Genomic DNA, 24,007 nt, shown 5'->3' with positions numbered 1-24,007 from the left:
GCCCGCCCCTTCCGCCTCGCGGGAGACACGTCTCCGTCCCGCCCGCCTCTGGGGGGGTTGGGTGCCGCCGCGCGCACCCCGCTCCCGCGCCGCGGGCCGCCGGCCCCAACCGCCCCGCGCCCTCCCGCCCTCCCGCCCGGCCCGGCGCAGGCGCGGACGCACGCGCCGCCGCCGCCGCTCCTGCGCTCCCGCAGGGGTGGGGGAGGGGGAGCCGTTCCATTTAACCCTGAGCGCCCCGCACCCCCCGCCGGCCCGGCGCGCGGCTCGCCCGTCCGCCGGCTTTCGCATCCTTTCCTCCCTCCGGCTCGCTCCCTTCCCCGGCACCACAGTCCCGTTTGTATTCAAGGCGAAGCGGAGCGGGCCCTGACCCGAACTTCCCCTGCCACCCGCACTCCCCCCAACCACCATCACCCCACCCTCCATCCTTTTACAGAGCTTTCCACCCAACTCTGCAAATTTTGCAATAGGGGGAGGGATTTTTAAAATCGTCTTTTGCAAAGTTCGGTATCTGGGCAGGCGAGGGGGGAGGGAGGAAAGGGAGCAGGCCCCGCCCCTGCCGCCCTTTGCAAATAAAAATCTAGGGGGGGGGGGAGGAGCAGGAAGTGGCGGTGCGAGGGCTGCTGCACAGCGAGCAGAGCCGCGGTCCGGACGGCAGCGCGTGCCCCGAGCTCTCCGCCGCCCCCCGCCCGCCAGCCCGAGGCCCCGAGCCCAGTCCGTGGCCCCCGCAGCAGCCCCGCAGCAGCCCCGCAGCAGCCATGGCCGGCTGGAACGCCTACATCGACAACCTCATGGCGGACGGGACCTGTCAGGACGCGGCCATCGTGGGCTATAAGGACTCGCCCTCCGTGTGGGCCGCCGTCCCCGGGAAGACCTTCGTCAACATCACGGTAGTACCGGGCCCGCGCGCCCCCGGGGCACCGGCCGGCTCGGGGCGGGGGCGGTCGGGGCAGGGCGGCCGAGGGCCGCGACCGGGTCCTCGCCCGGAGGCGGCGGACGGCGAGCGCACTTGAACAGGCCCCCCGAGGTCCCCGGTCCTCGCTCCGGGCGGCGGCGGCGCCCATCCCTCCCGCCGCCCCTCTCTCCCCGCCGGGGCGTTACATCCGGGGCACAGGGCGGGGAGGGGCGCGCCGCCCGGTGCGGAGGCCCACTTCCGCCTGGTCCAGGGCGGGGCGGGCAGGCGCGGCGGGTTACGCCGGGGCCGGGCACCAGGCGGGAGCGGGGACCCCGGCCCCGCCACCATTGTTCCTTTTCGGTCTCCTCTCCCCGCCCCTCCCCGCGGGAGGCCGCCCGGCCGCCCCGGCCCCCGCCCCGCCCCGCCCGGCCCCGTTACGGAGGGCGAGGCCGCCCCACGCCCCCCCAAGTCGGCGCGCCGCGCGCGCCGCGCTCCCTGAGCCCCGGCCCGGAAGTCCCCTTGCCCTCCCTTCCCGCCATCCGGCGGGGCCCGGCGCGGGGGAACTTTGGGAGAAGTTGCAGGGCCGCGCGACTTGTGGAAGGAGGGATGCCTGCCGCCGTCCCCATCACCACCTCCCCTGTCCGCGCTGCCCGGAAGTGGGGAGGGGGAGCGGAAGTGCGGGAGGGGGGGGAAGGGGATTTCCGGGCGGGAGGGGACCGGATGTGGGGGTTTGGGGTGTTCGGGGGAGGGGAGAGGTTCCCTGGGGTCCGTGGACCCGGGTCTGGCCGGCCGCAGTCCCGCACCCCCGTGCCAACTTGGCCAACTTTCCCGGAGGGCCCCCGGGGTCGGCTCGCAGGTCTGGGGACCGCACCCCTGCCCTGGACTCGGCGCCCGGAGACCCAGGCGTCCGGGCCCCTTGCGGCTCCTGCAGAACCTTTGACCAAATAAGGACAAAGTTGCCTCCTGCTCCGCCCGCCCCCTCCCTTCCCCTCCACGCTTCTGCTTTTCCTGGAGGAGCGTGGTGCGCGTCCATGGGCTCCCCGGCTCTGCCATGCCACTGTCCGCTCTGGCTTCGCCCCCACCACCACCCCCCCCCCGCCCCGTTCCCTGGGATATGGTCTCCCGTGTCTCAGCAGTCTCTTAGGAGTTTGTCGGTTTCCACACGTGTGCACAAAGCAGACGGCATACACCCCATGTGGGGCGCGGTGCAGGGCAGGGGGAAACCCGGGAATCCTGACCCTGACGGCTGCTGCCTTCCCCTTGCAGCCAGCTGAGGTCGGTGTCCTGGTTGGCAAAGACCGGTCGAGTTTTTTCGTGAACGGGCTGACACTGGGAGGCCAGAAGTGTTCTGTGATCCGGGACTCGCTGCTGCAGGATGGGGAGTTTACTATGGACCTTCGTACCAAGAGCAGCGGTGGAGCGCCCACTTTCAACATCACTGTCACCATGACTGCCAAGAGTGAGTTTCTGTGACCCCTGACTGCCTCCCGGCCTCCGATGTCCCCTCATGAACCTGTTAGCCTCTGGGGTTTCCTTTGTGGCTCCCCAGTATGAGGAGATCACAGGGCCGCTGGGTGCTTCCTCCACTCCTCAGTTCCTCGTCTCCTAATAGAACTTGAACTGCATTACCTCTTCTGTTCCTTCCTGGCCTGAGCCTTCTGGGGGGCAGAAACCCTGATTTCTGGGAAAGGGTAGACTGATGGTCAGAAGACCGGGTGTCTTCTCAACTCTGTTAGGCCTTGGGGTAATAAGCCCCACTGTGCTTATTATTCCGAGCCTGAATCCCTGGTCCCTAAATTAGTTTCACCCGTTTCACCCTCTGGAGCCCTAAGCTTGATTCTCTCTCCTGAAAAGCCCCATTGTTTCAAAGTGACTGACAGCCTGCCTGTGTGTTGGGGGAGTTGGGAGAGAGGAGGTTGGGTTACAGCCCCCAGGGCTGGACAGCTGCTCAACAGCTGGCAGGGGGTGGGTTGTGACACCTGGGTCCTAGCCTCCATTCTCTTTCCTCCAGCGCTAGTCCTGCTGATGGGCAAAGAAGGTGTCCACGGTGGTATGATCAACAAGAAATGTTATGAAATGGCTTCCCACCTGCGGCGTTCCCAGTACTGACCTCGTCTGTCCCCGCCCCCTACCACTCCCCACTGCTTTTGCACCCCTCTCCTCCCCATACACACACATACACCATTTTTATTTTTTGGGCCATTACCCCACACCCCTTATTGCTGCCAAAACCACATGGGCTGGGGGCTGGGGCTGGATGGACAGACACCTCCCCCTACCCAAACCCCTCCTGTGTGTGGTTGGAAAACTTTTTTGTTTTTTGGGTTTTTTTTTTTTTTTTTTTTTTTCTGAATAAAAAAGATTCTACTAACAAGGTGCTGTGTGGTTTGGCCTGGGTGTCGGGGTGGACAGTTCCCATGACCTGCCACCGCTATCTTGGCTGCGGGTTAGGGAGTCAAGGGCACTCCAAAGTCTAGGCATTTGGGCTTCTTGAGTCCTGCCCAGGGGGTAAAGCAGCACCTGCCAGAGGCCCACCTGGTCAGGTGGCACAGCCCTAGGTCTTGGTAGATAATGGAAAAGAGCTGGACAAGAGAATGGGTCCAGGCCTGCGGGCAAGGCAGGACCAGTTGAGTCATCCCTGTGTGGGTGGGGCTCCCCCTCTCTGAGTCACAGTATATGCCTGCTAGGGCTGTCCCCATGGCTACAGGTTCTCTCCCAGCACTCCCCTGCCCCTTTGTGGCAAAAAGCGGGAGGGGGGGTGCACATTCCCCAAAAAGATAAGTAGTTCACCTGCCTGAAAATGATCTCACCCTTCCTTAGTTCACAAAAACAGTTTTATTTACTGAGTAAGTGAAGACCTCAGGCCCTTTACACCCCCAACCCCCTCAAAAGGATGGGGCTGGATAAAGGAGCAACCTGGGGCAGAAGGTCCCCTGTCCCTCAGCACAAGAGGAGAGGCTCAGGGGCTGTGCAAATAGGTCACAGGAGGTGTGGGGAGGGGATGAGGGGGGACATTAGACCAGGATGGCAGCTGAAGAAGATGGAGGGGAGGAAGGGGGATCTGTTGAAGACCCTGGGAAAACAAGAGCGGTAGGAGCTAGGGAGCCAAAGGAACTCGGAAGTGGGGGGCTAGAGCCCAGAAGTGGGGTCCGTTCTGAAGCAGGCTGGTCCCTCAGCTCCCCTTCCTCATCACCCTCTGGCCCCTGTGTCTCTTCCTCCTCTTCCTCATCCCCTGGGCCCCGGTGGACAGGCTGCTTGCAGATGGGACAGGTCTTCCGGGTCTGGGTGAGCCAGGGGTCCACACAGCGGCTGTGGTAGGCTGCAAGGGGCACACGGTGAAGCACCTGGCACCTGTGGAGGGGTGGGGGTGGCGGCGGTGGTAGCAGGAAGTGAGGGCCTCACCATGAGAACAGGGCAGTACTCGCAGCTTGTCCCCATCCTCATACTCATCCAGGCAGATGGCACACACATCATACTGGTCTCCTGGGGAGGAAAAAAAGCCCTTCACTGAGCCATCCCGGAACCCCAAATCACTCTGGGAGAGCTGAACCATACCAGGTACCCCCCCCCCCCCCCCGCTGCCCCTACAGAGCCCACAGAAGAGCTAAGAATGGGCAGGGTGAGGCCAGAATAGGACATGAAGAATCTGGGGTTAGAAGGGACCAGCAAAGGTAAGAAGGGAAGTGGGTTTCTTGTGGGGAGAAAGGGAGTGGGAGGAGCGGAAGTGGGGGGCAGGGTTTCTACTGTGGCCTTATATGGGCACTGAGGCTCCAGGGCCTGGACACCCCTCCCCTCCTCACCTGCTGCTTCCTTCTCACACCACCTCCTCCCCACCTTCCATGTGTCTGCTCTCTTCACCCCCTCCCTTAGGGGCAAGGTCAGTTCTCCAGCTTCCCACCCCCTCACTATTCTGTTACTCATCCGTGCTTTCCTCACCCTGTTCTGTTCCTGTCCTGTCCTCCCCAAGTGTATGAGTGAAGAGGAGGGAAGCTGGCACCCCAGGCCAACACCTTCTGCCATCCTCACCCCTGGTCCCCTGAGCTCAAAACTCCCTCAGAACCAGGCGAGCTGTGGGAAGGGCCCTGCCTCTCCCCACATCTCTCACCCTTCTGATAGTCATGTGTAGGAATCTGTTTCAGTTGCTCTTTGGACAGTCGATTCCGCTGGAGCCGCTTCCGGTGCTGGATACAACGAACTACCTGGGTAAAGGAGGTGTGGACAGATCTGATTTAGGGAACAAAACTGGGCAAACCCAGTATGGAGCCCTGCCCCCCTCCACCTCCCATGCATGGATTCAGTCTGGCTTTAAAAGGCCTCAGCTCTTCCCATCACTCTCTGAGCTACTCACCATCACCGCTCCCATGGCCAGAACGAGCAGTCCCACAATCCCTGTGAAGGGGATGAGGTAATACCCCAGAGGGAAGCTATTGTCTGGAACCAGAAGCACCCGAGCCCTGGGGAAAGAAGGCCAGGATCAGAGGAGCAGGAAAGGCAAAGGGACAGGGTGACTGGTGCTGGATGAGGCCCATGGGCAGGGGGTGGGGTGGGAGGAAAGTCTAGAGGCAGAGGATGAAGGCCTGGGGCTGGGTGGCCAGGGCTCCAGGCTGGCTGGGAAGGACTGAAGAAGGAAGAGTGGGAAGGAGGGTCCCGTCCTACCCCTTCTCGTAGACAAACAGGGCACGCAGGTACTCAGAGCTCCTCTCCCCGATAAACACAGACGGGATCCAGATCTGCTGCTGGATTTCCTCTGCGGGGATCAGGGCATGACGCTGTGGACCTGACCCCCCTACTCAACTCCTTCGCTAAGCCTGGCACTAGCTCTTTGGCTCCATCTCACCCAAAGGACTGACTTGTTTTCCCCAAGCTCTCAGCCACACCTCCATCCCCGGCCCCATCCCAGCCTGAGCTCTACGGAAATCCCAGCTGTCTGGATGCCCGCTCCCCCACACCTTACCACTATTCCACACCATGTTCAGAAGCTCGTTGGAGTTCACGTTGTGGACCACAGCTGCGCCATACCCGGCCTTCTGAGCATTCAGGACCTAGGGAGACGAGGCAGGAGATGAGGGGCCATTGTGGCCCTGGCCTCCCTGCATCCCGGTGCCTCAGGTCACCCTCAGCTTCCCAGCTCCCCCTCCATAGTCAGCAACCTTGAGGTCAAAGTTGCAGTCGAATCTTCGAAGCAGTGCAATAAACACTGACCCGTTGACCGGGGCTGGGGGTGGAGGGGCAATGGGGCTGCAGGCATTGGCTGGGTGAGCCTCCACAAGGAAGCCCTGGGGAAGAGAAACAAACAGCAGTTGGATTCCATGTCCGCAGGTTCCACTCCCCACAGGGGCCCACCTAACATACTGGCTCCCCCCCACTGCACATACTCTGCCCCTCACTCCTTCACCCTGGAGCATCCGGCCCCACTCAGAAGTCCACCTCCTGAAGATGCAAGTGCCTCAAACGATAGCCCTTGGCCAAACCCCCCATCACCCCTCTCCCTGTCCCACACTCCAAGCTAATTCAGATTCTTCGGCCTTCAGTTTCCCATGTTGTAAGCCAATTCTCTGCTCAGCCGGGTCGCTCCCTGGCAGGCTCTGTTCCCCGGGCCCCTCCCCAGCACACACTCCTACAGGACACACTCCCCTCTGTTAGGAATACAGCAAGAGCCCCCAAACGGAGTCACTTGTGCTAAGCCCCACAGCACCAAACTGAGACTTAAAAACCTAACTGAAGTACAGATTCGGCCTCCCCCAAGAACAGAATTGTAAACCAGCCCATCTGGAATCACCTGCTCAGATCTCGCGAGGTCAGCTGCCCAACAGATCCTTGCCATCCCTCTCAGGAAGACCATCTCGCTACGGTCAGTTCTACCACTAGCATAAACTTACTTGTCCTGCCACCTCGTGCCTACAAAAGTCTGTCATTTCCGTACAGCTCTTCGAAGCTCCTTTCTATCTGTTAGACAGGATGCTGCCCGATTCACGAACTGTTGACTAAAGCCAATAAGACCTTGAAAATTCCCACACTGGCAGTGTTCCTTTGTTTCTTTCTTTCCTACCACGTTCGATTGCTCAATCATCCAACCACCCTTCTTGCTAACAACTACACTAGTCAGTTGGGCACCTATGGCCCAACTGAGTTTTTGCTTTAACACAACAGACTTGATGCTGAAGTATTACAAAACCACTAAAATAACTTGATTCTTACAATAACCTCGAGAAAACCTCCCTCAACCCTATTTACAGTAACACATACCAGGCTGCAGAGAGGTCATAGAACCATATAACCCTAGAGCTGGCTCCAGAGATCCTGCTGACCCCATGCCCACCTGTCATCGTAGTCTATTTCCAGCGCCCCTCCACCAGGCTCACGGTTCCGGGGGGCAGACTGTCTTCTCCCACCAGATTCCGAATTCCATCCTACCTGCGCTCCTGCACCTGTACTTCCTACACTGCGTCAAGCCCCTGCGAGGGCAAAGGGCTGCCCTAATCCCCTTCCCCGCCCACAAGAGAGGATGTAGGGAAAAGGGTCAAAAGGAAAGCAATCACCTGAAGTCCCTCCTGGCTCAGGGCAGCCCCAAAGAGAGCTGGTAGGTCTGCAAAGTCCATGCTGGCATTGTGGTCGGAGGTCTGCGGACAGGAGAGCCCGTGTTCCGCCAGGAGTCTGCAGTCCCGCCCTCCGGCGCCCCCTCCCCGCGCGGGGGACGCCCCCCCTGCAGCCCCGCCCCCGGCGCCCCCTCCCCGCGCACCGGTCCCCAGACTCACCGCTCTGATGAGCGCCCGCGCGGGGGACGCTCCCCACAGCACGGCGGCCACGACCACAGGAAGCGGGAAGGCCGCGGGGAGCATGGCAGCGACGAGGGGATCCCGAGGACGCCGCGTCCCGGCAGCAGCGGCACAAGCGGGGTTCCGCGCCCTCTCCGTCCCCCTTCAGAATCCCAGGGGTCCGACCACCCCCAGGCCCCGCTTCCCAGCTACATGGGGGCGCGGGGGTCGAACCCTGGGTCCGGGAGCGGGGTCCCCAGCCCGGCCCGTGGAGCAGGGAAGGAGACACCAAACAGATCCTCCGCGGGCGCAGGGACAAACCCGGGAAGGGGGCCCGGAAGCCCGCACAGGTGACAGGAGAACTTCTGGCAGGGTGGGGAACCCCCGGGAGGCGGGACTTCCGGGCAGGTGAACTGTCTTCCTCGCGGCTGGAAAAGGGCTTCCGGGAAAGAAAGTCAGGCCGCCTCCGGCATTGGGCGCTCAAGAGGAAGGACTTCCGGTCCTGAAAGGCCTGTCAAAGGAAAGGTTGGGAGTGGAGGGAGGGTGGGTGGAGGGAGTGCCTCTGCAGATGCAGCGAGCGCCCAAGCCCCAGCAGACGACCTAGTCGTTCCCCCTCTGACGCCCGGGATCTCGGAGCGGTCCGATTTACAAACCTCTCCACCATCCCGGGCCCGCCGCCGCCGCGGCCGCGGTACCTTCCGGTCTCGCGAGAGTCCTCGCCACACTTTCCCTCCCACCCTCCGAATGCTCGCTGCGTGCTATCGCGAGAGACACCCTCTTTCCCCACCCCATACCCAGGCCAACCTCCACACCTCGCTCTGGCTTCCCAGGCTCACTCTGTCTCGCGAGATCTCCTGACACCCTCTTATTTTCCCGCGAGTCCAATCCCGTGAAAACTGCGTCTAAGCTCTGGCTTCCTGAGCCGGCCACACCCCTTCCCGCTCCCCTCCTGGAGGCCCCGCCTCCGGCTCCGCCTTTCTCCCGGCCGCCTTTGCGCCGCGCGCCTGCGCCTGCGCCGGCTTCCAGCTGGAGCTGGACCCGAGAGCCGGAGGGGCGTGCGCGCGCCCTCGGCCCTGTTGCGCGCGCGGTGTCACCTTGGGCGCGAGTGGGGCCGCGCGCGCACAGGACCCGGCGCCGAGGGCCACTGAGCGGCGATGGCGGCGACGGCGAGTCCTGGGGCCGGCGGGGTGGACGGGAAGCCCCGCACCTCCCCTAAGTCCGTCAAGTTCCTATTTGGGGGCCTGGCAGGGTAAGCTCGGGCCCCGGGGCCGGGAAGGGAGGAGGAAGGGCCGGTTGCAAGGAGTCGGGCCCGCTTGGGATTCGGGTGTGCGGCACGGGGTCAGCGCGGTCCCCAGCGCGTTGCCGAGGTTCTTGATGGCTGCCAGGACTTCTCACCCAATGCACGGCCCCCGCTGGGCTGCGTGCACCCTCCTTGCTCGCAGCCTCCTTGCTTGGCCCCCCGGCCTTCTCTGGAGTTTCGCACCCGCTGCTTGGCTTTCCCGGATCGTGTGCGGTTCCAGGTCATTGCATGGTACCTGTCGGACTGCGCGAAGCCGCAGGTCCTGAGTGCCCCCTCTCCTCTCTCTGGGTTGGACTGCAGGCAGTTTCAGGTCACCACTTGACCCCCTTGGAACTCCGTGGAACACTTTCACTATATGGCCCTCGCTGGACTGCTGGACTTTTCAGACCTGTGGCTGTTGGTCCACGCAGAGACCTACACACATAGCCACTAGCCTCCTGAACACTTAGTTAATCACGTGGCAAGCCCTGTACCTTGTGACATCTCGTTGCTAGGTTCCAGTGGGCATAGGACGGTAGTCAAGGGACACCTGGCTTTTGACCCTGCTTCTGTCTTCTTCCAGGATGGGAGCTACGGTGTTTGTGCAACCGCTGGATCTGGTGAAGAACCGGATGCAGCTGAGCGGAGAGGGAGCCAAGACACGAGAGTACAAAACTAGCTTCCATGCCCTCACCAGCATCCTGAGGGCAGAAGGGCTGAGGGGCATTTACACTGGGTACTGGGGCCAGAAGATGGGGGCGTAGGGTATGGGTTGGCAACTCCAGACCTGGGCCTGATGCACTGACCCCTTCACTCCCCAGGCTGTCAGCTGGCCTGCTGCGCCAGGCCACCTACACCACCACCCGCCTTGGCATCTATACGGTGCTGTTTGAGCGCCTGACGGGGGCTGATGGTACACCCCCTGGCTTTCTGCTGAAGGCCCTGATTGGCATGACGGCAGGTGCAACTGGTGCCTTTGTGGGAACGCCAGCTGAGGTGGCACTCATCCGCATGACCGCCGACGGCCGGTGAGTTCCAGGTCTGAGCCTGCCCTAGCTCTGTTCCCTGGAATCTAGACTCAGAACGGATTTCTTGGTCTGGAGCAGAGCACTAATGTGTCCTGACCTCCCTTTCTTTGCTCCTGTGGGGCAGAGTGGTGTATCCTGAGCTTGGCCTCTCCCCACCTTCCCACTAGGCTTCCACCTGACCAGCGCCGTGGCTACAAAAATGTGTTTAATGCCCTGATCCGAATCGCCCGGGAGGAGGGAGTCCCCACATTATGGAGGGTGAGTGAAGGGGATGGAGACTGGGTATCAGGAGGGGGCAGGTTTCAGCCGTTTCTGACACCACAACCTCACCCCCATCCCCGCTCCCAACAGGGCTGCATCCCTACCATGGCTCGTGCTGTTGTGGTCAATGCAGCCCAGCTCGCCTCCTACTCCCAATCCAAGCAGTTCTTACTGGACTCAGGTGAGACCCAGAGCTGGGCCCTCAGCCCCCGGCCTTGCCCCGGGCCAGCTCCACACTGACTGTCACCCCTGCCTCGCCTCCCCCAGGCTACTTCTCTGACAACATCCTGTGCCACTTCTGTGCCAGCATGATCAGTGGCTTGGTCACCACTGCTGCCTCCATGCCCGTGGACATCGTCAAGACCCGGTGAGTTGTGCAGGCTTGGTCCTGGAGCAGAATGGGAGGACCTGCTTTATGTTTCTCATACTTCTGTGTCCTCTTCTTTAGGATCCAGAATATGAGAATGATTGACGGGAAGCCAGAATACAAGAATGGGCTGGTGAGGAGGCAGAGGCGGGGCCGGGGGCTGGGGCAGGAGGGTGGGGAGGGCCATGGGTATAGGGATGCAGCCCTAGAAGCCAGATCCTAGCTCCAGCGCCCTGCCTGCCTGCCTGTTTAGGACGTGCTGGTGAAGGTTGTCCGCTATGAGGGCTTCTTCAGCCTGTGGAAGGGCTTTACACCGTACTATGCCCGCCTGGGCCCTCACACCGTCCTCACCTTCATCTTCCTGGAGCAGATGAACAAGGCCTACAAGCGTCTCTTCCTCAGCAGCTGAGGCGGGCAAGGGGCCTGGAGCCGGTGTGCTGGGGCTTCTGCTTACCCGCTACTCTCACCCGGGGGCCTGGACTCTGCCACCCTGGGCCCCTCTATTTATTTTCCCTCCACAGTGTGGTTCTGTCCTCTGCCGTAAAGGACTTGGGTCTGTCCTATCCCTGCTCCGCCTTGCTCTCCTGGTCCTGATCCTCATGACCTCTCTGCCCCTGGCTGTGCCTTGGGTGGGGGGAAGTTGGGAAACTCTGCAGGTTTCCAGGCCTCCTCTCGGGTGTTAGTTTCAGGGCATGTAGGATGGCAGAGACCCCCCCCCTTCTCGGTAAACCAAGGCAGGGCCAAGGGACAGGAGACAGTAGAAGCCATCAGGATGGTCAAGGTCTGCAGTGGAAGGACGTGACCCTTCCTCCACCTCACCGAGGACATGATCAATAAATTGGATTGATGACACCACCCCCCAGATCTGGATAGTTGTGGGGGTGGGAGGGGAGGAGGCTGCACGGAGCGGCTGAGGTGTCCAGAGAACAGGTACCACAGTCTTAAAAGGTGTTTGCTGGGTGTGTGCGAAGGCTACGTAAGTGGTAGTGGCACAGCACCTGCACACAGGTAAGGAAAACCCACACTCGGCCCCGCGTGGAGCTTCCCGGCTACTTGCCCAAGAACGTCAGAGGCATGGGTCATCTCACAAGGTGCCCAGGAAAGCCTGAAGAGGAGAGGAAGGCTGACCTCTGACCTGTGGGGGCTTGGGGGTGGTGGCCAGAGACTGGATTTGAGCCCCACCTCATGGAAAGTGAGTGCCCTATCCATTTCTTTAGTAGAAGATGTGTGATTCCCAGGCCCTGCCTCAAGGAGCCTAAATAATCTGGGGCGTAAAAGGTCACAAGAAGGTCAGTTGGAAGGAGGGCTAGACAACGTGAGGCCCGGAGTTTTCTGAGCCAGGCCAGGGGACAGGCAGGCAGCAGGTGGAAACTGTCCCCTTGGCAGAGCCTCCTCAGGAGAAGACGAGCTGGGCAGCCAGGCGCCCCTGCTGGGCCCTCCCGCCTCTGCCTCTCTTACCCACTCTTGGTGCGTGCTGGCCTGGGCCAGGGTGGCCTCTCCGAGACACTGGGAGCCCAGGCCGTGTCCCTAAGAGGTTCAAGTCCAGAGGGGAAGATGGCCCAGGGGCAGGTGGCATGGGGAGTGGAGCAGGAGACCCAGGGGGAAACACACCAGGTGTGTGTGGAGGGGGTGGCAGGTGATCTGAAAGCTTATAACAGCTGCAGCTCCAATAGTGGACCACCTGTTGCTAGAGGTCAGCTGGGGGCATAGAAGTCACGGAAGCCCTTGGTTGCCAAGCTCAGGACTTGTCCCGTGTCCAGGACGGTTCAGAACAGGAGAGGTGCCCTTGAGTTGCCAGGTTCATGCCACCTGGAGAAGGGAGCCTCAAGCCAGGTGGGTTCAGCTTCCATCCCCGTTCTCTGGGCCCTAAGTGTTGGTTCGGGCAGCCCCGCTTGGAGTTGTGAGGAATGGGGGAACCTAGGGGAGCAGGAGAGACGTGGCTTCCGATTAGCTGTGTTCCAGCATGTGAGCGGGACGCTCTACTGAGGCTGCTTGGTAACCCCCGCCAGGTGGCTGTCCCCACCAGGGCCACACCTGGCTGTATCGCTGCCTGGGCAGGGCGGGAGGCTGCAGGTGTCAGCAGGTGCCCACCTTGGCTCCCACCAGGGCTACAGGCAGGTATAACATCAGCAGTCACCGTTCCAGGGAGTCGCAGTGGGTTCTGAGCTGGAATTAGTGCCTGTGAGGGGACTGGTGTGTGGGCGCCACTGGAGGAGAGGAGGTGCCCCAAGCCGCTAGCTTCTGTGGCTCCCACTCCTGACCACAGGGGCCCTGGCCACTTTTCATCTCCAAAGGAAACTAAGCTTGCTTTTTTAAGTTACTTTTTTTTTTTAATTATTATACAAGTAACATATGATGGTGGAAAATGCTAAACAGGAAGAGGAAGAAAACCCCTAGGCTTGGGCTCCCCAGGGATGACAAGGGCTCTCGTTTTGGTGCATCTCTTCCCCAGTTCCCTTAGGTACCTGCATGTGAGAATCACGCTCTGTTTCATTTGCTTTTCCCTCAAGCGCCCCCCCCCCCCAAGGTAATGGTGATGTCCGAGTGGTCTGTGAACCCCTCCTGCAGCATAAGGAGCTCTGTTGGGTGGCCCGTCCGGCTCCCCTGCCCATGCTGCTTCACTGAGGTTGTGCATGCAATGCGGAGAGGAGGCTTCTGACCCAGAAAAGGTGTTTAAGGCCTCCCCCCAATCCTGTGCTCCCTGCCCACCCACCCCCAGCAAGATCCTGATAGGAGGGCCCATCACAGCCTCTCAAGGTCCCCAAACTGCCCACCGTCGCCTCAGAGGCTGTGGCTGGAGTACCTAACGCCCACCGTACCTAGCAGGTCCTGCCCACGACCCAGGCTCAGGGCAGAGGGCCGCCGTCCTGCCATCAGAGGCCCCACGTGGCTGTTAGCTCGGACCCACAGGAAGAGGCTGGAGCGGAAAGTGGGGAATGACCCTTGAAGAAAGAGCAGCCAGGCCCAGGGCACAGTCACCTGCTTTCCCCACTGCAGCTCCAGATGGGTGGTGTGTGTGGCCATGGCCAGGGCTTGGGGCTTCACGTGCTGGGCCCAGGTCAGCAGCAGGATGAGGACCACAGAGGCAAACAGAAGCCAGAGGAGACCCAAAATATAGAAGCCCAGGGGGAAGAGGCAGCAGAGGTCAGGGTTGAGCAAAGGATGGTTTCTGGAGCTATCTGAAGTTCCTCGAGCCACCTCATGGGCCTCTGGGAGGTGGACAAGGGAGGGGACTATTGGGTATTCTGAAGTAGTACAAGGTGAGGTTAATTCTGGGATGCCTAAGAAGGTGGTTGATTCGGAGAGAGTTAGGGTTGTGGTGGGGCTGGTTGGAGTTGTGGTGGGCTCCAAGGTGGTGGGAGGCATGGTGGCCTCTGGGGTGGTTGGGGGCATTGGGAGCTCCCGGATGGTTGGGGTTGTGGTGGGCTCCGGGGTGGTGGGGGTTGTGGCGGGCTCTGGGGTGGTGGGGGTTGTGGCGGGCTCCGGGGTGGTGGGGGTTGTGGCGGGCTCCGGGGTGGTGGGGGTTGTGGAGGGTGTGGTGGGCTCCAGAGTGGTTGAGGTTGTGGTGGGCTCCAGGGTGGTGGGGGGCATGGTGGGCTCTGGGGTGATTGGGGTTGTGGTGGGCTCCAGGGTGGTGGGGGTTGTGGTGGGCTCTGGGGTGGTTGGGGTTGTGGTGGGCTCCAGGGTGGTAGGGGGTGTGGTGGGCTCTGGGGTGGTTGGGGTTGTGGTGGGCTCCGGGGTGGTGGTGGGCATAATGGGCCCCAGGGTACTCGGGAACATGGTCTGTTTCTCAGTGAACTCCAGGGTGGAAGACAAGTAGGCCATTTGGTGGTCTGGATAAGCAAATGTTGGGTAGAGCAGGCCCCAGTGGGTTGTGTGGGCTTTGGTGTGGGTAGAGAAGCTGACCACAGCCCATGTGGCAGGCGCCTCAACCCCCAGGAGGTCCTCGTCCTCGTCGTCATAGTCGTCGTAGTCCATGTCATCCCCATCCACGGGTCTGGGGCAGTCCTTCCCCTGGTAGGTGCGCACGGGCACATTTTTCCAGTTGACACATCGCACGCTGTCCACGTTAGGCGTCGTGGCTTTGGCTTCCACACCCTCCTTCCACAAGTAGACGTTATTGCTGTTGTCCCGCAGCCAGCGAGCCAAGTAGAGGATCTCACAGTCACAAGACCAGGGGTTGCCATGGAGGAAAGTGAACGGCAGGAGGAGGTCCCCAAAGAAGCCTTTAGGTACGGTGCGCAGCCAGTTCCCTTGGAGGTAGAGGGTGTCCAGTTCCCCGAGCCCCTCCAGGAACCCCGGGGGCAGCTCAATCAACCTGTTGTCGGCCAGATTGAGCTTCCTCAGCTGGGCCGTGGGCGCTAGGAGCCTCGGGGGTAGTGTCTTCAGCTTGTTGCCGCGCAGGTAGAGCTCATGGAGGTGGCTCAGGCCATCGAGTGTGCCAGGGGACAGTGCCACCAGCTCATTGAAGGACGCGTCCAGGGTAGTGAGTGCTGGCAGGGCCTGTCCCAGCGACGGCAGGCTTTTCAGCCTGTTGTGGGACACGTCCAGGGTCTCCAGCCGCGGCAGCATCCCATCTACCTGCAGCTGGGTCAGCTGGCTTTGACGCAGGTGCAGCTGGGCCAGCCGGGTCAGAGGTCCCAGCGGGGCCGTGGAGAAGGCACCCAGGGGGTTCTCGGCCAGATGAAGGATGGCCGTGTCCCCTGGCAGGCCCGGGGGCAGTGCCTTCAGCCCCTTGTTGTCACAGTTCACCTCCACCTGGCTGGTCACCTTGGAGACCTCGCAGATGAACTGAGGGCGGCAGAGGCGGGCCAGCAGAAGCAACCACAGGAGCAGATGCATGAGGACCTGGGGGGGGGGGGGAGCTTGAGTGGGCACCTTGTGGGTCCTGGCTGCTAGCCCTTGCCCACACTGACCCCCCGCCTTCCAGCCTTGGTGGCCAGCGCCACTGCCTGTGTGCTGGCACCACCCCCCCTGCCCCACCTCTGCTTACCGGCAAACAGAGAGACCTCTGAGGGTGCAGAGCTTCCCGCAGGGTGTGACTGTCCTCTCCTCCAGCTCCAGGGAGGGCCTGGTCAGGGGCAGGAAGGGAACGGGGATGGGGAGGAAATGCCAGCCTGATAGGGACTCCTGTGACCCGGGAGTAGCGTCCCTGCCGGACACAGGCCCTTATCGCCTCCATTCACTGCTGCCCCCAGCCCTCCCTGTGGCTCTTGTCCTGCTGTCCGGCTGCACAGGGCAGATCGGGAGTAGACTCCGACCACCACCGGTCCCAGCTTCTCAGCTTCTCTGGCTGCCACTTGCTTCCCCTTCACAGTTGCCAGTTTTAACCCTCACCCCTCTTTGCCCTTTGCCCTCTCTGCCGTGGTTCCCTCCAACCCACTGGCTGCATTCGTGCCAAGATCACTGGTTCTCCCCGCACCCCCCCTGCCGCCGGCATCCACTGGACTCATCTCCATTATAACTTCGCTTGTTTTGTGCAGCACGCATACCTGTGGCCTCTCCCACCTTGGGCCCTGTGCCCCTTATTTTCTTCTTACTTCTCTGGCTGGTTATTTCTCAGTGTTTGTTGATTCCTCTTCCTCTGCCCTTCGTGAAAAGCAAGCCTGCCCCCAGAGTTTGGTCTCTGGCCCTCTCCTTTCTTTTGTGCTACACAAAACCCAACGTGATCCTCATTTGTTTCCATCTTTCAACCACCATCCACGCACCCCAGAGACTCAAATCTACCTCTAGGCCAGACCCCTCTCCAGACACCCGAACAGCTGGGTCCCCTGCCCTTTGGATTCCTTGTGTGTTCCACAGGCATTAAGACAATATGTCTAAAGCTAAGCTCGTCATCTCTCCAAATAGCTAACCCTCCTGTGTCATCCACCCATCCAGCCGCTCAGTCAGTGCAAACAATCCCTATCCATGACTGCCATCCTTAACATCCTTAACATCCTTCATCCCCCATCCAACCTGTTGCCAAGTCCTGCTGATTTTACCTCCTAATCTCTCCAGAATCCACTTCTTTCCATCCCTGCTGCCACCATTCCCAGTCCAGGACACCAGTTCTCTAGGGCCTCCCCACCACAGCTTCCCGGCCGGTCTCCTAACTCTGCAACCTCCCATCTCCCCATTAAATGTGGGAGTGGTCTTCTAGAACCACAGATCTGTTCGTATCCTTCTACTGCTTAGAACTCATCAGTGGCTCCTGACAGCTCTGAGATCCCTTACGTGGCCTGCAGGGTCCTGCATGGTCTGTTCCTTTCCTACCTGTCCAGCCCTGTCTCTTACCGCACCACCTTTCATTTTAGATCATACTCTCTTCTGCCTGGTCTGTCTTCTCACCCCCTTATCCCCTTATACGCAGTCCTTACTTATCTGGAAAGTCCCAGCCCACAAATTTCTTCCTTGTCGGAGAGGCTTTTAAGACTTCCCAAGACTTGGGGCGCCTGGCTGGCTCAGTTGGTGGAGTGTGGAATGCATGACTCTTGATCTTGGGGCATGAATTCAAGCCCCACGTTGGGTGTAGAGATTACTTTGAAACCAAACTTCCCAAGACTGACAAGTTGGGTGCCTATTTCAGACAGCCTGTCACCATGACTGTTGGTCCACTGGCCCTTCAAATGACTAACGTCCCAGCAGGGCGTCACACAGCCACACCAGTCTGCCCCGTCTGCTCACCTCACCACCATTAACACTTCGGCCAGAGGCAGTTAATCCATAGATTTGCCATTTATATTTATGTAATATGTGATATGCCCACGGCAAAAAGTACTTGGAAGCATGGGGGGTGGGGGGAATGAGGAATCAAGCTGCAAGAAGTGTGGGGAGAAGTTGCAGAGAGTGATGTGGAGTGGGGCCCCTGGAGCTGTTGACGATTGCTGTATTCGTATCACAGTTTTTAGTCGTGAGCAACAGAAAATGTTCCGGCTAATTGAGGATGAAAAGGGATTTGCTGGATGTACATTGGCCGCTCCACACACTTCCCAGTAAGGGCTGGAGAACCAGACCTGGAGCTACCCAGAGCAGACCCAGACTGCAGAACCAGTGTGGTGAACCAAGCTCTGCTCCTGCTCCGACACCAGGTCCCACTGGTCTTGCACAGCCCCAGCTGCTGAGCTGGAGACCCAGTGTTAACCACAACCGCCCCGCACACAGACACAATCCTGCACCGCCTCTGCTCCCTTGGGCTACCAGCTCCCAATTCCAATTCTGGGTGTGTCGGTTTGATCATCGGCCTGTGACCTAGCTGCCAAGGAGTGTGGGAGAACAGGTCCGGCGGTTTCAGCTTCTGTAATAGGAGGCTTCTTCAAACATTCCTAAACCGAAGGCCTTTGCAGACATGGAAAAGACATGCTTTGGAACCCACTGAAACGATCCTATGTTTTACTCTCTCCCTATGTTCATGCGCTGAACTTTTGTTCTAATTTCACATCTTTGAATGCTTGGGGTTAACCCTACTTGACTGTTATGAATTCTTTTAATATGATTCTAGATTGGTTTGCTCACATTGTATGTAGAACTTTTTATCTCTAAGAAAGTAGAAGTGGCCCGCAGATTTCTTCTGAGGGACATGGTCTTTTTCTGTGTGTTTTATTTTGTTATCAGAGTTGTACAGGCCTCATAAGTCAAGTTGGAAAATTTTATATTCTCTAGAAAAGTTTGAGATCACAGGAATTTTCCATTCCATGCAGGGTTGGTGGAAATCACCTATAAAACTATCTGGACTAGATGCCATTTGGAATTTAGCTTCTGGAATATCTTTCCTGTTTCTACTATAATTTCAGGTCTGTTGAGAGGTTCCTTGAGTCAATTTTGGTAATTGACAGCTCCCCATAAAATATCTATCTCGTGTGGCTATTCAAATTTATTTTTGCAGGTTTGAACACTTTAACACTTCTATCATTTATTTAAATCTCCATATCTGGAAGTATAACACTAATGTTTGTTTGTATCTCACTCTTTGTCTTTCTCTCTTTTTCTCCCTAGTCTCTCCTGTTTTCATTGGACTTGCCAAAGATTGTCTATTTTATTGGATTCGTCAAAGAAGCAGATTTATTAGTTTTACTAATCAATTGCTGGGTTTTTTTTTCCTCTTTGATGGTGAATGTCTGCTTCCACTTTTAATAACTTCATGCTTTGAGTTTATTTTCATGTTCTCTTCCTATCTTTAAAAAAAAATTTTAAAGACTTATTCATTTGAGAGAGAGAGAGATAATGAGCGGGAGAGGGAGGAGGGGGAGAGGCAGAGGGAGAAGCAGACTCCCTGCTGAGCAGGGAGCCCAATGCGGGACTCGATCCCAGGACCCTGGGGTCATGCCCTGAGCCCAAAGGCAGACGCTTTATCTACTGAGCCACCCAGGTACCCCTCTTCCTACCTTCTTGACTTGAAATCTTAGTTCACTTCAATCTTTCTTGCTTTTCAGGTAAATCCACTTTTAATTCACACTTTTCACCTGAGTACTGCTTTGTGCTATTTCACATGTATTATCATGTAATATCTAAGGATAATATATGAACTAAAAAAAATCCAGCATCCATTCCTCTCAGATAAGGGGACCCCGGTTCCCTTCCTCAGACAAGTACAGATTTGATAGGAGTCAAGAAGTAGGCACGCTGCCCTCTCACTTCGGAGACCCAAATGTCTCTGGAAGTTCCTTCCGTCGGATCCTTCCTGTCATGGCCTGAGTTTAGCCCAGGGGTGTAACCTAATCACGGGCAACTATTCTTGGCCTAGGATTTCAAATGGTGAATGTGTTGACAAGAAAGGAGAAAATAGACCTGGACAGCATTCACTTTGAGAAAGTGCTCAGGAAAAGCCATAGAGTGGTTCCTCCTACAAAGGCCACCAGAGCCACCTGATTCCTGAGCAGTCCTGGGTTGTCCATGTTCATTTGTACCCAGTGAGTCCAATATCTTTCCAGCAAGTCTCTGTTGCATTAAATTAGGCAGAATTGATCTCATCCAAAGAGCCCAATTCAGTCCGTTTGCTGTGGTTCCTTTTCAAAGAGTTCGTACAGGAGACATTAGTTGGTGGTCTACTCAAAATCCACTCAATTTTTAAAAAAGATTTTATTTATTCATGAGAGACACACAGAGAGAGGCAGAAACATAGGCAGAGGCACTCTCATTTCTCTCTCTTTTTAAGTGGAGTTGTTTGCAAAGGTATTTTTAAAATTTCGGGTGGATTTTTAAACATTAAGGTTTTTTTGAGATCATTACAGACCCACATGCAGTTGTAAGAAATAAGACAGAGACCCTGGTACCCTTTATCCAGTTCCCCCCATTAGTAACATCTTGCAAACCTACCACGCAATATCACAACCTGGATACTGACTCTGTGCTCCCCGTAAGGATCCCTTATGTGGCTCCTTTAGACCCACGCTCCTTTCCTACCCCCGACAACCACCGCTCTGTTCATTTCTGCTGTCTTGTCATGCCGAGAAGGTCACCTATGCATGATCACACAGTATAGGACTTTTCTGAGTTGGCTTTTTTCGCTTTGCACACTTCTGTGCAGTTTCATAGTTTGTAGGGTGCACAGGTAGCTCATTTATTTTTATTGCTGGGCGGTGTTCCACCGTGTGGATGTAGCATGGTTTAACCATTCACCAAGTGAAGGCCATCCAGGCTGATTCCAGTTGTTGGCCGTTATAAATAAATCTGCCATAAACATTAGCGTACAGACGTTTCTGTGAACACCAGTCTCCATTTTCCCAGGGAAATGCCTAGGACTGTGATATCTGGGTCATATTTCTGGGTTGTTGTGTGTTTATATGGGGGAGTTTATTTTTGGGTTATTTTTTTTTTTAAGATTTATTTATTTGAAAGAGCGTGAGCATGCATGAGCATGGGGAAGGGTAGAGAGAGACTCTCCAGCAGACTCCCCACTGTGCGGAGCCCACTGCAGGGCTCAATCCCAGGACCCTGAGATCCTGACCTCAGCTGAAATCAAGAGTCGGATGCTTAACTCACTGAGCCACCCTGGCGCCATCAACCCCTGCCCCCCTTAAGCCTGTTTTCTGTCTGTTGTTCGGAATGGGTGATTTCTGTACTTGTATCTTCCGGCTCACTGGTTCTTTTCTCTGTTGTCTCCATTGTGTTGCATGGCTCGCTCCCTGAGCTTTCATTTCAGCCGTCCTTTCAGCTTTACACTCTCCCTTCAGTGCTTCCTTAGATCCTTTGCGCCCTTGCTGACATTGAGTCTGCATGGGTTTCATGCATACCCGTAATTCCTTGTTAAAGCATTATTATCATGGCTGCCTTAAAATAATTACCCAGGCGTCCTCACTGAACCTCTGTCCTTTGGACGAGCTGTTGGTTACCCTTGTCATTCATTCCGAGCTCTTTGCAGTTCTTGGTATGATGAATGATTCTTTTTTGTGTGTGTGTGGAAACATGGCCACTATTGTATTATTTTACAGGAGTCTGGTGGGTTTTTTTTATTTTTTTATTTTTTATTTTTATTTTTTTTGTTTATTTATGATAGAGAGAGAGAGAGAGAGAGAGAGAGAGAGAGAGAGGCAGAGACACAGGCAGAGGGAGAAGCAGGCTCCATGCACCGGGAGCCCGACGTGGAATTCAATCCCGGGTCTCCAGGATCGCGCCCTGGGCCAAAGGCAGGCGCTAAACCACTGCGCCACCCAGGGATCCCTGGTGGGCTTTTTTTAAAGATTTTATTTATTTATTCATGAGAGATGTAGAGAGAGAGGCAGAGACACAGGCAGAGGGAGAAGCAGGCTCCCTGCATGGATCCCAATGCAGGACTCAATCCCAGGATCACACCCTGAGTGGAAGGCAGATGTTCCACCGTTGAGCCCCCCAGGCATCCCTATGAGAGTCTGTTTTAGCTGGCATTTTTTGACACCACTCTATTGAGGAAAGAAACGTGTTGCCAGGTGGAGGTACAAGTTTGAGCACCCCCTTCAGCTTCTGTTGACATCTGCAGGGGGCTTCTTACTGTGTGGGGGGGGGGTCCCCGCAGCCTCCAAGTGCTGAAATGAGCAACAGTCCTGACCCTCCTGGCCTCCCTGACGCCCTGCAGTGGGGAGGGGAAGCGGTGCCTCGTGACTGCCTGGGTTGGAAGTCCAGGCTCCCCCGTGGTTACCAGCTGGCTAGGGTGAAAGTTCTTGCTCCCCTACTCAGCCTTCCCAGGGGGACCCCACCCTGGCAGGGATGTTGGGGTGCCTCATTGCAAGCCCGGGGAGGGTGGAAATCCAGGCTCACCCTTTGGCCTTTGCAAGTATGGGTGCGGCCACAGTGTATCTGTGGGATTTGTCTGGAACAGAGGGGTGATTTCCCAGGTTCTGCCATGGTAGGCTACCCTCCCCTGGTCCTTTGGCTAGAGAGGGAAGGCTTTTGTTGGAGCTTTATTATTATTATTAAGATTTTATTTATTTCAGACAGAGAGAGAGAGATTGAGAGCATGAGCGGGGGGAGGGCCAGAGGGAGAAGGAGAAGCAGACACCCTGCTGAGCAGGGAGCCTGATTTGGGGATTGATCCCAGGACCCCAGGATCATGACCTGAGCCAAAGGCAGATACCCAACTGACTGAACCACCCAGGCACTATTATTATTATTATTATTATTATTATTTTATTTATTTTATTTTATTTTATTTTATTTTCTGTGCCTATTTCCAGGTTCGTGTTTATACGGAATATTCTAGGGTTTCATTGGACTTATGGGCTGAACAAGGGAAAAAGCACATCCACTCCATCTTCCCAGAAGCGGAAATCTCCCTGGTGGATTTTGCTATCTCTCTATTGCAAACTTCTCAGTGTCGCACAGTGGACGATAAACGTACCACAGGAGGGTGGATTTTATGTATTAACTTGGCCCAGATGCACCATTTGTTAACATTTTGTCCCATTTGCTTTATCACCCTTTCTCAAGTGAGTTTTCCTGAACTGACACGAAACTGGAGACACCATGTCCCTTTGCCGCTACCATTTCCATGTGTGTCTCCTAACAACAAAGACATTTTTCTTACCTCACTGCAGTGGGATCATTGATTTTGGGAAACTCAACACTGGTGCCCTACTGCCATCTAGTCTGGAGTTTGTATTCCCATTCAGCCAATTATCTAAAAAAACGTCCCTTATGGCTACCCCCCTCTGCCTGGGACCACAGCTCTTTGCTTTCCTATAGTTTCTTTTTTTAAAAAAAATTATTTTTATTTATTTATGACATAGAGAGACATAGAGACATAGAGAGAGAGAGAGAGAGAGAGAGAGAGAGAGGCAGAGACACGGGCAGAGGAGAGGGAGAAGCAGGCTCCATGCCGGGAGCCCGACGCAGGACTCGATCCCGGGACTCGATCCCGGGACTCGATCCGGGACTCCAGGATTGCGCCCTGGGCCAAAGGCAGGCGCAAAACTGCTGAGCCACCCAAGGAGCCCCTGCTTTCCTATAGTTTCTTAAACTGTCTTTATTTTTCGGACTTTGACATTTTTGAAAAACCACAGTCCAGTGATTACATAGAATGTCCCTCAATTATGTAGAATTTCCCTCCGTCTGCCTGATGTTTCCCGTGATTGGATATTGGGTGTGTTTCTCTGGCACAACTGTCACTGAAGTGATGTGGCTTTCTTGGGGCAATCGTATCAGGAAATACCTCGTGTCCATTTGACCTGTTTCTGATGATGTTGACTTTGATACGCAGTTAAGGTGGAATCCACCGAGCTTTTCCACTATTGAGTTCCTGTTTTTCCTTTGGTCACTCAGGAGGGCTTTCATGGGGAGGTATTTGATGCTATGTCAATACCCTGTTCCTAATTAAACTTTGGCCTGTAAACTGCAGCACCCAATTGCCTGAATTGATTATTGCCGGGAAGGTTAAAAAAAACACACACACACTTTTTTTTAGGTGATTTAAATTTGTTCCTTTTCCTTGTAAGCAGAGGAACCAGACTAAAACATAACATTAGGATCGGAGACGGGGTTTCATGGGGCCGGTGCCGAGTGCCATCAGATGGAATGGAATGTCTGTGCCCGGTGTTTGCACAGCAAGGCCGCTCACGGAGCCGTCTCCTGGGGTCGCTTGGGCTCTACCCGTGGGCCTCCGTCAGCCCCGCCGCAGTGGATTCGGTGGCTGCAGCTCCTCCGGAACCCCCAGGAGGGACGCCGGTCTTCAAGCTCTAGACTGGGCAAGTCCCTGCACCCTAAGTTCCCCCAGCCCTGCCACCAGGGCTGCTGTGGTGCTGCGTGTGGCCGCGTCTCCACCCCGCAGCGAGCAGACCTTGGGACACCGCTCGGCTGCGGGCCTCAGGGGACACCTGCTCGGTGCGGGGAGAGGAGCCAGCACACCAAACGGCAGCTGTCCCGTGGTTCTGGTCTGCGGCCACCCCACGCTCACGGCTCCTGCTTCCAGCCTCACCGGGAGGCTGCCCAGACCCCGTGGCCTGGGCATGTTGTTCACCGGGACAGCCCGGCCTGCAG

The 24,007-nt window shown here is 57.1% G+C and overlaps 4 protein-coding genes across 5 annotated transcripts; 2 read left to right on the top strand and 2 right to left on the bottom strand.

Annotated features, from left to right (window-relative positions):
• The first annotated feature begins 595 nt into the window (after nt 1–595).
• Nucleotides 596–3,240, top strand: PFN1 (profilin 1). The gene is made up of 3 exons (XM_055306043.1): nt 596–887; nt 2,159–2,351; nt 2,904–3,240. Exons 1-3 carry the CDS (start codon nt 756–758, stop codon nt 2,999–3,001), a joined length of 423 nt encoding a protein of 140 aa, XP_055162018.1. The 5' UTR covers nt 596–755; the 3' UTR covers nt 3,002–3,240.
• Nucleotides 3,241–3,708: 468 nt separating this feature from the next.
• Nucleotides 3,709–7,883, bottom strand: RNF167 (ring finger protein 167). Of its 2 annotated transcripts, none has more exons than XM_055305843.1 (9): nt 7,648–7,883; nt 7,432–7,512; nt 6,043–6,168; nt 5,847–5,934; nt 5,549–5,639; nt 5,241–5,346; nt 4,998–5,091; nt 4,295–4,375; nt 3,709–4,211 (listed from the first exon to the last, which is right to left on the bottom strand). In XM_055305843.1, the coding sequence occupies exons 1-9, from the start codon at nt 7,729–7,731 to the stop codon at nt 3,907–3,909; spliced, it is 1,056 nt and encodes a 351-aa protein (XP_055161818.1). In that variant the 5' UTR covers nt 7,732–7,883; the 3' UTR covers nt 3,709–3,906. The 2 variants fall into 2 exon arrangements, with proteins under 2 accessions (XP_055161818.1, XP_055161819.1); XM_055305844.1 differs by lacking the exon at nt 7,648–7,883 and adding an exon at nt 6,772–6,876.
• A 753-nt stretch (nt 7,884–8,636) lies between these two features.
• Nucleotides 8,637–11,437, top strand: SLC25A11 (solute carrier family 25 member 11). Its single transcript, XM_055305845.1, has 8 exons — nt 8,637–8,896; nt 9,510–9,662; nt 9,748–9,954; nt 10,122–10,212; nt 10,306–10,396; nt 10,483–10,582; nt 10,664–10,715; nt 10,836–11,437. The coding sequence occupies exons 1-8, from the start codon at nt 8,802–8,804 to the stop codon at nt 10,989–10,991; spliced, it is 945 nt and encodes a 314-aa protein (XP_055161820.1). The 5' UTR covers nt 8,637–8,801; the 3' UTR covers nt 10,992–11,437.
• Nucleotides 11,438–13,260: 1,823 nt separating this feature from the next.
• Nucleotides 13,261–22,126, bottom strand: GP1BA (glycoprotein Ib platelet subunit alpha). Its single transcript, XM_055305841.1, has one exon. It carries the CDS (start codon nt 15,422–15,424, stop codon nt 13,364–13,366), a length of 2,061 nt encoding a protein of 686 aa, XP_055161816.1. The 5' UTR covers nt 15,425–22,126; the 3' UTR covers nt 13,261–13,363.
• Nucleotides 22,127–24,007: the final 1,881 nt, after the last annotated feature.

The sequence above is a fragment of the Nyctereutes procyonoides genome, unplaced genomic scaffold, assembly GCF_905146905.1.
Source record: "Nyctereutes procyonoides isolate TBG_1078 unplaced genomic scaffold, NYPRO_anot_genome, whole genome shotgun sequence".
Taxonomy (NCBI): Eukaryota; Metazoa; Chordata; class Mammalia; order Carnivora; family Canidae; genus Nyctereutes; species Nyctereutes procyonoides.
The sequence above is the reverse complement of the archived record's forward strand: the minus strand, read 5'-3'. Positions and strand labels throughout refer to the sequence as shown.

What these genes read in the sequence shown, in the direction of transcription:
- SLC25A11 (XM_055305845.1), top strand. Translation starts at nt 8,802, where the DNA reads ATGGCGGCGACGGCGAGTCCTGGGGCCGGCGGGGTGGACGGGAAGCCC. An exon ending in GAGTCCCCACATTATGGAGG is followed by an intron (nt 10,213 to 10,305) that starts GTGAGTGAAGGG and finishes CGCTCCCAACAG; the next exon opens with GGCTGCATCCCTACCATGGC. An exon ending in CAGAATACAAGAATGGGCTG is followed by an intron (nt 10,716 to 10,835) that starts GTGAGGAGGCAG and finishes CTGCCTGTTTAG; the next exon opens with GACGTGCTGGTGAAGGTTGT.
- RNF167 (XM_055305843.1), bottom strand. Translation starts at nt 7,731, where the DNA reads ATGCTCCCCGCGGCCTTCCCGCTTCCTGTGGTCGTGGCCGCCGTGCTG. An exon ending in ACTGCAACTTTGACCTCAAG is followed by an intron (nt 5,935 to 6,042) that starts GTTGCTGACTAT and finishes TCGTCTCCCTAG; the next exon opens with GTCCTGAATGCTCAGAAGGC. An exon ending in GAACATGGTGTGGAATAGTG is followed by an intron (nt 5,640 to 5,846) that starts GTAAGGTGTGGG and finishes TGATCCCCGCAG; the next exon opens with AGGAAATCCAGCAGCAGATC.
- GP1BA (XM_055305841.1), bottom strand. Translation starts at nt 15,424, where the DNA reads ATGCATCTGCTCCTGTGGTTGCTTCTGCTGGCCCGCCTCTGCCGCCCT.
- PFN1 (XM_055306043.1), top strand. Translation starts at nt 756, where the DNA reads ATGGCCGGCTGGAACGCCTACATCGACAACCTCATGGCGGACGGGACC. An exon ending in AGACCTTCGTCAACATCACG is followed by an intron (nt 888 to 2,158) that starts GTAGTACCGGGC and finishes TTCCCCTTGCAG; the next exon opens with CCAGCTGAGGTCGGTGTCCT. An exon ending in TGTCACCATGACTGCCAAGA is followed by an intron (nt 2,352 to 2,903) that starts GTGAGTTTCTGT and finishes TCTTTCCTCCAG; the next exon opens with CGCTAGTCCTGCTGATGGGC.